General features: G+C 40.0%; 1 protein-coding gene across 1 annotated transcript in view; it reads right to left on the bottom strand.

The window, feature by feature from the left end:
- LOC138977174 (P2X purinoceptor 4-like) overlaps positions 1 to 15,063 on the bottom strand; it is a 30,342-nt gene that overhangs the window by 290 nt on the left and 14,989 nt on the right. Inside the window, exons 5-10 of the mRNA XM_070350082.1 lie at positions 12,042 to 12,144; positions 9,836 to 9,910; positions 7,811 to 7,958; positions 6,726 to 6,853; positions 5,164 to 5,323; positions 3,040 to 3,291 (exon numbers count right to left, since the gene is read on the bottom strand). Of these exons, the coding sequence (XP_070206183.1) occupies positions 3,040 to 3,291; positions 5,164 to 5,323; positions 6,726 to 6,853; positions 7,811 to 7,958; positions 9,836 to 9,910; positions 12,042 to 12,144 (866 nt within the window). The remainder of the gene's footprint in view (positions 1 to 3,039; positions 3,292 to 5,163; positions 5,324 to 6,725; positions 6,854 to 7,810; positions 7,959 to 9,835; positions 9,911 to 12,041; positions 12,145 to 15,063) is intronic.

Genomic DNA, 15,063 nt, shown 5'->3' with positions numbered 1-15,063 from the left:
CGTGAACCAACTGTGAACTTGAATAGGGTTAACCAGACTTGGTTCTATTCTGGAAGTCATTAAATCCAAGAAGTGTGAGAACTGTCAAATCTCCAGCTTTAAAAACGTTCCAGAAATTGATATGTTTCCATATTTTGATTCAAACATGACTCCGCTGTGAACTTGAAATTTGACGACGGCCAACCAGACCTGCGTCGTGTCTGGATTTTTATGTACCTTAGAAGTGTATGAAATTTTGAAGGTGTAGCTTTCCCGAAATTAATAATTTGCTTTTTTTTAAGACCCTAACAGTAACACGACCTTACTGTGAACTTGAATTTCGACGAGGATTAAAGAGTCTTGGATCATGTGGGGGGGGGTCATGAAACCCTAAAGGTGTGTACAATTTCAAGTATTAGTTTAAAAACAAAATTCAATGAATTCATAATTTTCTATTTCTTGACCTAAACACGACCCTGTTGTTTTACAAAGGTGACTAAGGCTGGGGTCAAGTGACGTCAACAAGCCCTAGAAGCTTGTACAATTTCAAATTTCTAGAGCTCTAAAAAAAATTTGAGAAAACTTCAACGTTCAGTTTTTATGACCTAACCTTGACTCTGCTGTGACAAAATTAGACTTGGTCATGTCGGGAGGTATTCAAACCCCACAGAAGGGTTAAGTGTCAAAACACACACACACACACACACACACACACACACACACACACACACACACACACACACACACACACACACACATGACTTGTAAATATCAACATGAAAAAATTCATTCAAAATCATGCAAACAAATTCTTGGGTACATAAGGAAACTATGGTAGTACGTGTACCAGTACTAGGAGAATTAGGAAGATTCCCAGTTAGCATTAACATACTATGTAATATCATTGCGTACTGGTTACACATATTGGATCTTCCAAAAACATCTCATCTGAGCAAAGTATATAATCTTATGTACACCAAAGGCAGTGAAACATATCCATGGATATCATTTGTAAAACAATCGTCAGAAGTCATTGGATTAGATCATGTGTGGAAAAATCAGTCTACTTTTAATGTGAAAAGGTTAAAATATGTTATATGTCAAAAATTGGAACTCCAATATATACAATTCTGGAAATTCGAAAGGTCAAATAAGAAGTTCACCAAAATTAAATTTGTATCAAAGAATAGTAAAAAATTATAAAACGGAACCATATTTGTTACGCATAAAACAAAGAAAATATAAACAGTCGTTGTGTAAACTAAGAATAAGTGCCCACGACCTGAAAATTGAAACAGGAAGATACAGGAATACACCTAGGGAAAATAGATTAGGTGAAACATGTGGAGTAATAGAATATGAAATACATTTTCTAGATAATTGCATTGAAAACAACCAATTACGAAAATCTTTCATGAGTGAAATTAATCGACCTATATATTCGTATGATGTACCAAGTAAACTTTTGCAAGTAGACAATGTACAAACTAAATTGGGAGAATTTGTATATAATTGCTTTCAAAAAAAGAACCAATGAAATCATTTGGTTATTTATCTTCGCGTGTCTTATAAACACTACGTTTCATGACAATAAAGTTTATTCGTATTCGTATTCGTATTCACACACACACACACACACACACACACACACACACACACACACACACACACACACACACACACACACACACACACACACACACACACACACACACACACACACACACACACACACACACACACACCGAATGATGACAGCAATGTGCACACAGACTAAAATACAAACCTGAGGCGGACGATTGAGTTTTTCGTTCAAAGCAATTTTTCTTTCCGCACAGCACACATTGTCTGCTACATGTCTGTGAACACATAATATCTTGCATTTTATCCTACATACGTGAGAGAGACACCCGTGAGATAATAATCGTTCAAATCACACGTGTGTATATCATGTAAATGAGGTCATGTCAAGCAAGGCTGGCAGGGACTTATTTTTCCACTGTTTATGATGCCAAAGTCACCGAGACAAACGTCATTATAGAAAAATAATTGCGCTCGCTAATTACCCTCGATGAATTTTTTGAACTAACACGTCATGCCACACTTTCAGAGTGACGTTTCTTTACTTTGACGAAATAGATTGCACGATGCTTTAGAAGAGGTCGAGGTTCCAAAACAAGCGTCTTTAATTTAGCTGCCTCGACTCACGACTGCAGGACATTTTCAGTAAAATACACGTAAAATTGGATACGTATGTAGGATAAACAAAATACTACATGGTTTGCTGTGTCGTACCAGATTTACACTCATTGCTTTTTCAAATAGTGAACAGCTCGCTTTCGCTCGCAGTTCAATATTTTAAAAACCAACTCGTGTAAATATGGTACGACACAGCAAGCCATGTAGTATTCTCTCTGTCTGTAAGGCTTTCAATAACTCACACAGAGCGTACTTTTACAAGTCATTCGCCGTTTTCGAATTTTGAGGTTTATGACAATTAGTTTCAAAAAGTAAAGATATACATGTATGTTACTCATTCCATTTAAAAAAAATCTATCTGCTTAGCACGCAGCTTCTAAAACATGTCTCTTAACTGACTATGTCTTTCGGCGTTCTTTACAGAGCTTTTAATAACTTTGTTCGCCCGGAACGTTGTTTTCTCAGGTATTTGGTATGTTCAAATTAAGGTTTATGACAATTGGTTTGAAAAACATAAAGTGAAATTGGTTAATCACATGTTTGTTTAAGCTGTACATTCTCTTCCAATTTAAATTAATCTTTTAAATGACTTAATTTCTGCACTCTTGTTGTACTCTTCATCGAAGACTAAAACTCTCACCATTACTGTGCTACGCCCATTTTTGAACGTACAAGTGATTTTTGATTCAACGTTCTATTTACAACACTTTCTAAGTTTGTGATTCCTCAGAATTTACATTTTTCTTCTCTTAAATATGATGTTGATGAAAAATAACCACACACACACACACACACACACACACACACACTGACACGCACACAGGCAGTACCACTACCAGCATCATTAATACCAAACCACACCTTAAGCGCATCCCTGAAGACAAAGGTGGTTTCCGTCAGATCGTCAACGTGTCTGTCCTGGTTGCTACTCGAGTTTTCTTCAAACGGTTTACAACAGCAACAGTCGTAGCTGCCGGTCCAGCAGGCACACACACACACACACTTCTGCAAACACTTCGCGCAGCGCGTGCAGCAACAATCTTCCAAGCAGCGCTTCTTTTTGCAGCACAGCTTGTAAAGGCGGAGTATCACTAGGCTGACAACGAAAGCAGCCTGAAAAAAACACAACTAATAAACACATTTCGGATAAAATAAAAAAAACACGTTTTTTATGGGTTGCTTTTCCTTACTTTTCCTCGCTTTTCTATAAAAACACTGAGACAAGCTACACGTGGCATTGTTGGCTTGCCTGCGTGTTTCTTTGGAAACAAGGAAAGCAAATCTTCCACAAACCATACAAACTTGACAAAGTTAATTCCAAACATCATTTATTGAAGTAGCTTGACGTCGTAGCTGTAGGTGTCAGTGATTTCAATTATGTCATTCGTTTTTCTCCTCATCGTCGTCATCGTCATCATTGTCGTTAACATCATTGTTGTCAGTTTCTTTGGCATCATCATCATTTCATTTGTCCTTTTTTATTTTCATTACTTTATTGTCCCATCGCTAGAAAATTCGGGTCGCTTCCTCATAGTGGAAAGCTAGCAGTAACAGAGTCGCGCTACCCAGGTGTATGCGTGTTTAGGTGTAATCGGCCACCTGCACTTATGGTAGAATGACCGAGGTCTTTTACGTGCCACAGTGGTGACACGGGGGTGGAACATGGATACCGTCTCTGAGTCTGCACATAAAGTTGACCCGTGTCCGTCCCGATCCGGATTCGAACCTATGACCTTAGGATCACAAGTCCAGTGCTCTACCAACTGAGCTACCGGGCCAGCATCGTCGTCTTCATTATCCTCATTATCTTCTTCGTCGTCATTGTCATCATCATTGTCGTCATCATCATCATTCTAATAACAGGAGAAAAATGTTGGTTATTCACTGATCACAATTGTATGGCAGGCCTGCCTTACGTTTTGATCAGAGAAAATAAGAGACGTAATGCTCTAAATATATACATACGATATTTGCGACAAGAGTAAGTCAGAGTTATGCGAAACCAATCTCCTGGCACATGAGCGAATAAAAAGCATTGTAATGAAAAAGCGACTTGCATCCCCCCTCCCCCTTAAAACGGCTCGAAATAGTTACCGACGTTGCTGTTTTTATCACGACCAATATTACAATATAAAATATTTTGATTTTGAATAATAATGGCGTCCCCACTACGTTCTTAATAAGACTTTGCCCCGCTTTGTGTTGGCCACGACCCGGCTACGCTTATTTTGTGCACGTTCAAAATAAGGGGCCCGTGGCACAGCTCTACGTCCTAACGACGACCATGCCGATCACTCCGATTTGAACAAGTTATCAAATCGGGGCGTATCGCCGTCAAAATCCAGCACATGGCACATTTAAAAAAAAATACATCACGACTGTACTGCGCCACGACCCGGCTACGCTTGTTTTGTGCACTTCAAAATAAACGTAGGGAGAGCGTGCAGCTTCCCGACCTAGCAGATCCTTCCCCGCCCAAACCAGCCTCATGGAGATCGTCCCACGTTTGGCCTACGATTGGCCACGCGCTCGGACACATTTCCATCGTAGAAGAAGGGCGTCTATGTGTGACTGGGGTTTACACGTATGGAAAGCGTGCAGCTTCCTGACCAAGGAGATCCCAATCCGATCAAACCACGCTCATGGAGATCCTCCCACGTTTGGCCAACGATTGGCCCCAATTGGCCACGCTCTCGGCCACTTTTCCATCGTAGCAGAAGCGGCTTCTATGTGTGAACGGGGGTATTAGGAACCAAGCCGTCTGCGTTTCGCGCGGCGGCGATGGCCTTCGTTTGGCATTGCGGAGTTTGTAGCAACGAAAATCTACCAGCGTTTATTCCTACCAACACACAGACCTTAGATCACATCTTATTTTAACGCTATGCCTCAAACTGGTTATGATTCTCATAATTCTGCGCACGTTGCATTCAAAATCTGATGATCAATATTGATATCGGTTATAATGCAGCACACATCTTGACTTACGAAGCCGAAGTAAGACATTCCACTTCCAACGGTCTTTGCAGTAACGTACGGGCTAAATTTGCGCCCTGAGCCATTCACTGTCACAATGACGCGAATTCCGTAAGCTCTGTACAGCGTTCTTACGGATTGGCCATTCTGATTCGTGTAATGGTCGGCATACCTGCAAGAAATAAGATGCATCCAAGCCACAATACAAAACGACTGCTTGTGAATAAGGGGAAAAAACAAGAGTCGCATAAAGCGAATAACAAAACAAACATTTTGCATAAATAATTTCTTTAATTCTGAAACAAATTCAAAGTAAACATTATTCTGTCTATATATTTAATATTGGGATTCAGGAACTTATAAAGAATAAATATGCTATTTCTTATTTAAACTTTACTTTTAATTAAGTTTCTTAATCTTATTGAACAAAGTGATTAGTTAATGTTAAAGCAAATCACTGGGTGTTGACAACGTTCCCGCTGAACTGCTGAAAGGTGGAGGGGAAGAAGCATCAAAGGCCCTACTGTCTCTCTGCCATACGATCTGGAAGAAAGGAAAATGGCCTGGCGATCGGACTCAGTCTCTGGTAATTCCACTACCTAAGAAAGGAAACCTGAAACAGTGCCAGAACTACAGAACGATAAGCCTGATTAGCCATCTCAGCAAGGTCATGCTCAGAGTGATCCTCAACCGACTGAAAGGGAAAGCAAAGGAGCTTCTTGCAGAAGAACAGGCAGAGTTCAGAGCTGGTCGGAGCACAGTGAAGCGATATTCAACTGCGGGCTCATCATGGAGAAGCACCTCCGACACCAGCGGGACCTCTACCACAACTTCATTGACTTCAAGAAAGCCTTCGACAGAGTCTGGCATCAGGGCCTCTGGCACGTCCTTAGAGGATTCAACGTGGAAGAAGGACTTGTCCGAGTCATTAAAGCTCTGTACGACCTTTCCAGCAGCGTAGTGCTCCTAAACAACCAATATAGGAGACTTTTTCAAGACAACAGTCGGTGTCAGACAGGGATGTCTACTTTCCCCAGTCCTGTTCAACCTGTTCCTGGCCTGGAAAGGATCATGCGCAAGACTCTCCAAGACCACCACACCTCCATATCCATTGGAGGCAGGCCAATATGCAACCTTCGGTTCGCAGACGACATTGACCTCATGGGAGGTAGTGACGCCGAGCTCCAGCACCTCACGAACGGACTCGCTGCAAGATGGACGTAAGCACAGAAAGGTCATGGTCAACAGCACAAACACCACCAGTGCCACCACCAACATCAACATGAACAGAGAGCCACTGGAAAAAGTGTCAAGCTTTAAGTACCTGGGAGCTACCCTGTCGAAAGACGGTACCAGCACGGCAGAAATCCGCATTCGGATCGCGACAGCCACAGTGGCGATTGCCAGGTTAAACAGGGTGTGGAAGAGTAACATTAGCTTCCAAACAAAACTGAAGCTCTTCAAGTCGCTAGTCGTCTTTATCCTTCTTTACGGCTACGAGACTTGGACACAGTGACTGCTGGCCGATGACGAACGTAGAATCCAGCTTCTATAAGCTTTACTCAAAACTTTACCTCAAATGAAAACCTCGAGACGCTGGATGATGCACACGGTCCAGCCGATGGAAGCTGTACGTTGGCAAGCATTCGTCATCACAGTCAAAGTTGCAGTCCCATTTAATTATGATTTCGATCACCGCTCCCTGCAAAATATAGGCTTATCATTATTATTGATAAATATTATATATAATTATGGCAATGAAAATGAGTGATGTTCCAAACGAAATTATTTGTGAACGATTTGGACTATTACCCTACACTACTTTGAAGAAAACAACAAAATGAACCTAAATAGCTTTACAAAAACTTTTTTAAAAAGTCATGCAGCTATACTTATCAAACCAATCGCACTTCTGAAACAAGGAAGTAAAGAAAACACAAGTTGTATGCGCTGTGGAACAGTTGAGATGTTTGAATGCAAGCTAGGCCAGGTGTGAACACGCTAATGGCGTGAGAGTACACGATGACTTCGAATGTGCATGTGTGCTTTTCACGACAGAATACCCAAATATTGGGATCATTGTGTATGTGTTAATGACGAAGTAGTAGATTAAGCTGATAATCACAAAGTCCGGGGAGTAACGTTGGATTACAATATGTCTTGGGCTTTTCATATTGAAACCTTGTGCAAGATAATGTCAAATAAAATAAACCAATAGAACAGAATGAAATGATTTCTTAGCCAACATTCCAGGCAACTTTTGTTCCATGCCTACATTCAGAAACTCATATATATATTGCTGTTCAACCATCTGGGATTCTGCCAGTGCTACCAAACTTAAGCCGCCGATGAGTTCTTATGGACTTAGGGTTAGGGTTAATTGTATAATTGTATTGAAGCAAACCAGCAGATATATCAAATAATGCTAAACACCTAAACACAACAATTTGTGGTCTTTCAAATACCAAATGTAATGCATAAATGTTTCAAATATCGTCCTTTGCGTTCTTTTCGGACGTTCACTTTCTTTGCTGCTTTCCTTTTTGAACTAAATTCAGATTGCAATGGTATTTTTTACAATACTGACAAAAAAGGGAGGGCTGAGGAAAGGGCTGTCTGTCTGTCTGTTTCTGTTAAACAAATTCATATTTGTACTTACCTCGATCATCATGGAGTTGAAGCTGTACCCTGCTTCTTGGGCGATAGTGCTGATCTTGAAGATAGGGCAGTGCCTGTTCCTTGGGTGTCCCGGATCGAACACGCACGAGCCAAGTTCTTTATCGTCCATATTGTCGGGAAAGTTTTGTCTGAAACGGTAAAACGACAATCAATTAATATCAACAAAACAGAGGACCGGGCCGAATGTTTGAGCGGGAGGGAATTCCCAAATGAGGCAGGGGCCGGTGCATTGGCAAATCCCCCCCCCCCCCCCAACCGTCACGCAATAATCAACGCTTGACCAGGGAGCGCACAAGAAGTTAGATCTGATATTCTACAGGTTTTTCTGGGAATTTTGCCCACCTCCGTTCCCTTGTTTCTCCCCCATTGTGCCCTTTTTTCGTTTTTGTTTTGTTTTAATTCTTTGTGTCTTGCCAGGGGTGTGCTAACACCGTTGTTTTGAGTTTCGTAAAAAATGTGCATACCCCTATACATATATATATACGACTTGTGTGTGTGTGTGTGTGTGTGTGTGTGTGTGTGTGTGTGTGTGTGTGTGTGTGTGTGTGTGTGTGTGTGTGTGTGTGTGTGTGTGTGTGTCCGCGATGCACGGCCAAAGTTATCGATGGATCTCTTTCAAATTTGGTGGCCATATTCAGGTACACCCCGGACACAACCTGGTCGATGAGATATTTCAACACGTGCTCTCAGCGCGCAGCGCTGAACCGATTTTGGTTTTTCTCTGGATCCATTCCCAGTAACTCTTCCTTATCTTCTCCAGTGTTTTCAGCGTTTATCTCCCTTCCTTCGTGTGGCGTCAATCCATATTCCCGTTTCTATTTTTAGAAGGTCACTGTCGACGACGCTCAATCCATATTCCCGTTATACTATTTTTAGAAAGTCACTGTCCCGGCGAAGCCGGGTATTACTCTTCTCCAGTGTTTTGCGCGTTTATCTCCCTTCCTTCGTGCGGTGCGCCAGCGAACACCCGGCAAAGCCGGGTCCCCGGCGCAGCCGGGTATTCAGCTCGACTTCTTCCCGGCGAAGCCGTACCCGGCGAAGCGGGTATTCATCTAGTATGTATATATATATATATATATATATATATATATATATATTGAAAATATGGTCAACAAGATAAACCATACAAATACGGAGAGATGTATCAATACCTAAGTGTATCTACCAGTGATTGAACCTCAACTTCATTGGTACCACCAAAAGTCATAAAACGGAGGTAGATTCACTAGACAATATGAAGAGTAAAGTCAGAGAAAATCGCGTCTTAATCCACAGGGAGTCCTACAATGGAGGAATCCCCCCAAAAAAACAGATAGACTGCTAACGTTTCAACATTCAGAATTAAAAAAAACTCAATCGAAAAAAGAGTTGTTTATGCTTACATTTTGACATAAGTTCATTATTTTTTATAATAAGGCCAACAACAAAAAAGTTGTATGTTTCTGGTAACATGGCTACAAAAAATAGGGGAGGTAGGTAGGTTTTTTTTGTGTTTTTTTTGCTTTTTTGGTTGTTGTTGTCAGGGTAGAAAATAACTATACAGTGACGCAAAGAGACTGGACTTACTATACAAAGAGAAAGACAACACATTACAAAACAAATGAGACAAAAGGGATGCGGGTTTATCCCCCTTGTGTCGTCTGCCGTCTGTTGCTTTCGTTTTGACGCTTTTTTTTTTTTTTTTGCTTTTTTTTTTTTTTACAGATGCAATAAAAAAAAGTCTAGGGTCGGCGGAAAAAAAAACTAGGTAGGGTCGGGTGAACAGAAACATACAACTTTTTTTTTGGGGGGGGGGCCTAAATGCGCGTCTGCATGTCTGCTTAAAAGACCACTAGGTCGACGTACTGTAAAAAAAAATGTAACAGGTGTTTTTTTTGTCAATAAATAAACGTTCCAATAACCTCTCATTCTTGGGGTATTTTTTATTCTTAAAAGGAACGGTCTTAAAAGAGAGGTGTCAGTGTACATTCTTACACAGATTTAACCACACACATAAAGCACTTGCCTTTTTCTGTCAAATGCTGGGAACTTGACATTATTCCTAATGAAGGCGGTGAAATTCTCCGAAGCAAGAAACATTCTGAAAGAAGATGTATACACATCACGAGAGGGATGGAGGAAGAGGGGAACGACAGTCAAACAGTGAGACATTTACAATAACAGGATATTGGTTATAACTGCCTTTCCTTGTCTGTCTGTCTGTCTGTCTGTCTGTCTTTTTTACATTTAGTCAAGTTTTGACTAAATGTTTTAACATAGAGGGGGAATCGAAACGAGGGTCGTGGTGTATGTGTGTCTGTCTGTCTGTGCGTGTGTGTGTGTAGAGCAATTCAGACCAAACTACTGGACCGATCTTTATGAAATTTGACATGAGAGTTCCTGGGTATGAAATCCCCGAACGTTTTTTTCATTTTTTTTATAAATGTCTTTGATGACGTCATATCCGGCTTTTCGTGAAAGTTGAGGCGGCACTGTCACGCCCTCATTTTTCAACCAAATTGGTTGAAATTTTGGTCAAGTAATCTTTGACAAAGCCCGGACTTCGGTATTGCATTTCAGCGTGGTGGCTTAAAAATTAATTAATGACTTTGGTCATTAAAAATCTGAAAATTGTAAAAAAAAAAAAAAAATTATAAAACGATCCAAATTTACGTTCATCTTATTCTCCATAATTTTCTGATTCCAAAAACATATAAATATGTTATATTTGGATTAAAAACAAGCTCTGAAAATTAAATATATAAAAATTATTATCAAAATTAAATTGTCGAAATCAATTTAAAAACACTTTCATCTTATTCCTTGTCGGTTCCTGATTCCAAAAACATATAGATATGATATGTTTGGATTAAAAACACGCTCAGAAAGTTAAAACAAAGAGAGGTACAGAAAAGCGTGCTATCCTTCTCAGCGCAACTACTACCCCGCTCTTCTTGTCAATTTCACTGCCTTTGCCATGAGCGGTGGACTGACGATGCTACGAGTATACGGTCTTGCTGAAAAATGGCATTGCGTTCAGTTTCATTCCGTGAGTTCGACAGCTAATTGACTAAATGTTGTAATTTCGCCTTACGCGACTTGTTTTTTTCTTTCACTGCATGTCTGTACTGTATATTTTCGATGCAGGTGTAAATCAGTCAACTTACGCGGTACTGGTTGCGCTGAGAAGGATAGCACTCTTTTCTGTATCTCTCTTCTTTTTAACTTTCTGAGCTTTTTTTTTTTTAATCCAATCATAACATATCTCTATGTTTTTTGAATCAGGAACCGACAAAGAATAAGATGAAATAGTTTTTAAATCGATTTCGGAAATTTACTTTTGATCATAATTTTTATATCTTTAATTTTTAGAGCTTGTTTTTAATCGAAATATAACATTTTTATATGTTTTGAGAATCAGAAAATGAGAAATAATACGAAATTAATTTTCGATCGTTTTGTAAATTATTAATTATAATTACAATTTTCAGATTTTTAATGACCATACTCTTTTATTAATTAATAAGCCTCCAAGTTGAAATGCCCTACCAAAGTCCGGCCTTCGTCAAAAATTGCTAGGCTAAAATTTCAATCCATTTGATAAACAAAATATGAGGGCGTGACAGTGCCGCCTCAACTTTCACAAAAAGCCGGATATGACGTCTTCAAGGATATTAATCGGAAAATTTTTAAACACGCCTTGGGATATCATGCACAGAAACTCTCATGTGAAGTTTTATGAAGATCTGTCCAGTAGTTTCTCTGAATCGCTCTACACACACACACACACACACACACAAACACACACATACACACACACACACACACACACACACCACCACCACCACCACCACCACCACCACCACCACCTCCACCACCACCCTCGTCTTGATTCCCCGTCTATGTTAAACATTTAGTCAAAACTTGAATAAATGTAAAGATAACCGGGGGGGGGGGGGGGGTGTTGTAAAAGGAAAGGGTACAAAATTGCAACCTTATCTTATCACGGTTACCAGAAGAAGAACATTATGAACGCGCCCGTATACACACACACACACACACACACTCTCACGTGCGCGCGATTGAGTGCATATTTTGATATTTGTTGTGGCTATCTCATGCGAAATGTATATATATACTTACAAAAATTGTGATCAATACCGCCACCACAAACGACAACAACAACAACAACAACAACAACAACAACAACAACAACAACAATAGCTACTGACCGTTTTGACGAGTTGTTTATCTCCACTGGACACCATGCATTTATCTGACACACATTGATATCCGGTGCATGCGTGGAACCGATGCAATATCCTGTCATTACACCTGTTAACAATTTTAGAGCATAATATGTATTTCAAATTACATCAAATTAAACGAAGGTATATCTACCAGAGCTATTTCATTGTGTAATGCAAGCAATCTAGCACAGACAACGCATATACATTTGTATAGCTCAATGCGACGGACGACGTGGCACCTGAGAGAAGAACAATTATTGAAATGAACAAGCGACTTTCATCCTCAAATAAAATGAATAAAAAAAGAGGATCAAATTCGCTTGTTCATTTCAATACTTGTTAGTCTCTCAGGTGCCAGAAGAAAGGTTCCGTAGAACTCTCGCTTACTCCATTACACATTCTGTATGCATAAAGAGCGCTTACTTCCCTTTGGTTATTTGAAATAAGATATGTTTTTCGCAAATGTACCGCATTTCCATATCGGTGTAAACAAGTGTTGACCATAACGGGTCAAGAACAGCGCCATCCCATCCAATAAAGGTTTCACTATATGTAGCTGTTAAGGTGTTCTAAATTGCGTACTGCAAGGTATGCCGACGTCAAATGTTTGGCTGACACGTCACCATCATGTCACCGTCACAAAGCGCCTAATCATCCGATTCATTCCGTCGCTGGCCGTGTAAGGGCGTGTAAAGCTCAGATCTCCTCTGTTACTACATGTTGGAATCTAATCCTAATAGTGTACACTACCATGCTTGCTGGATAAAGGTTTCACTAGCTATTAAGGGATTCTACATTGCGAACTGCAAGTTATGCCGACGTCAAATGTTTGGTTGAAACGCATCACCATCATGTCACCATCATAAAACGCTTATAGGGGAAAGGCTCCTAATATGGACCGGCTCCTAATATGGACCACCTCCTGTTCTGACAAACTAACGGTGCTAGAGCGATCAAAACAATTTCATTCGCTTTATTCACCCTCTCTGGATAAGTTGCACATGTCAAAACAGTTGCAGAAACACAAACCTCAAAACCGTTGGGCTTTTTCTCTTTTTTTTCACTTTTGGCAGGGTTCACTCTAAATTTGCCGCCTAAAACGGACTCGTTTCTGTCCACAGCCAAAGCTTTCATAACACAAAAATGGCTATATATGACAGCTCAGACAGGATTTGTTACATTTTAACAGTGTGTACCCCGAGTTTCTACTGCAAACAAAAAATAATAGCAAAACCTCAAAGTATGTGTGAGTCCCCTAATATGGACCACCTTCAACAAATCGAAGAAAATAGAAACTAAAGGCAATTTCAATTAATTCATAAAGAAGCTTGCTGAAAATAACCTATAACTAGCTCTCGAGATTTCAAAAAAATATAACAAATAGTCTTTTTATTGTGGAAGTTGATAATTTCACTTATTCCCCCCTCTGCTTCTTTACCTCTGTAAACTTGTAGAGCTAGTTATTTTTCGATAATGACCCAGCAACCAAACAAATAACGAGCCAGCAACAGCCTGAATCCTCGATAGTGCAATGGGTTGAGAAGCTGTTCTGTTTCGGTACTACTTTTGCGACTGAAAAGTTCCGAACGCTCTATACGTACGAAGTATACATCTCTGGAGCAAACAATACAAACATACCGCATTTAAATTAACAACTACAGGCCTGAACACATGAATCTCCATATAAAATCCATGAGTTCGGTTGTTTTCTGAATCTAGATCTGCCGTGCACAAACCGTTCATCACAAGCAAATTTCCAAGGCAAGTAACTCATACTCTAGCGACAAGAGTAGTTCCCCTTCTTTTAACTCCGTTTCTTCGACAACACTGACTGCAATCCGACGGTCAGTTTTCAACAATATTTCATTTTATAAACAGATCACACGCAACCAAATGCACACATCTCATCGATTTAAACAACATAAAGCGGTTTCATACACTATTTACCCCAGAAAGCCGAACTTCATACAGTAATTAACGTTGGAACACGGGTGCAAAAGTTCGTCTGCTAGTCCCATTTGACGAAAGAACATTATCCTAAGCGATACTAAAACATAAACCGAACACACAATATCTGCCTTTACCGCCACAGCAGAATAACAGCATATCTGTGTACTTGATTTTAGTCCAAAACAGGGAAACTGACAAGAAGTGTTAACAGAATGGAATGATTTGCACGGAACTATACAACCGCGCATTAATCGATCGCCTGCGCAGGTTGACTGGTTGAGTGATTCGGATTCGATCAAATTTTCGCACGAAAACTCCGGTTTTCTTTGAATAACTGAAGAAAGGAGGAATAAAGAGGTTACACACCTCGTCTCAGTGATTATTAAAAATAATGGTCTCAGTTCGCGGTCATGAAAAAGCTCGCTGAAGCTCGCATTTTTCATGATCCGCCAACTTCGACCATTATTTTTAATAATCACTGAGACTCGGCATGTAACCTCTACTTATTTTCACTCTGTTTTTGATAAGCTTCTTCAGTTTCCTGGTGTGCTTCAAAATAATGCTGTCATCAACCCATAACAGCTAAATCATGTTATTTTGAAGTATAGGGGGCTTTGTTTGTGATTTTTTCTGTATTTAATTTTTGCTGAAAGTCTATCAAAGCTATTTCACTCTAATTATGCCTAACGGTTAAACTAAGAGAGAATGACTACCAACCACAGAATGAAACTTCTTCGCAAGAAAACAAGCTAGTTATCAGCAATAAACAAAAAGTGGTCCATATTAGGGGCCCTTCCCCTACATGTGTCCCATTCATGAGCGAGTTTCAATCAAGACACAGGCGTGACGCGGACGTTAACCCAAGCGTAAATTTCAATATCAAACGTCATTAAAAACAACTGTAACGGATTAACAAAATATAATCTTAATAGTGTACACAACCATACTTGCTGAATAAAGGTTTCACTAGCTGTCACCATATAAAGCGCTTAATCGTCCGATTCATTCCGTTGCCGGCTGCGTAAAGGCGTGTAAAGCTCATATCTCCTCTTTT

Source organism: Littorina saxatilis, linkage group LG9 (assembly GCF_037325665.1).
Source record: "Littorina saxatilis isolate snail1 linkage group LG9, US_GU_Lsax_2.0, whole genome shotgun sequence".
Taxonomy (NCBI): Eukaryota; Metazoa; Mollusca; class Gastropoda; order Littorinimorpha; family Littorinidae; genus Littorina; species Littorina saxatilis.
This window is presented reverse-complemented; position numbering and strand designations above follow the sequence as displayed.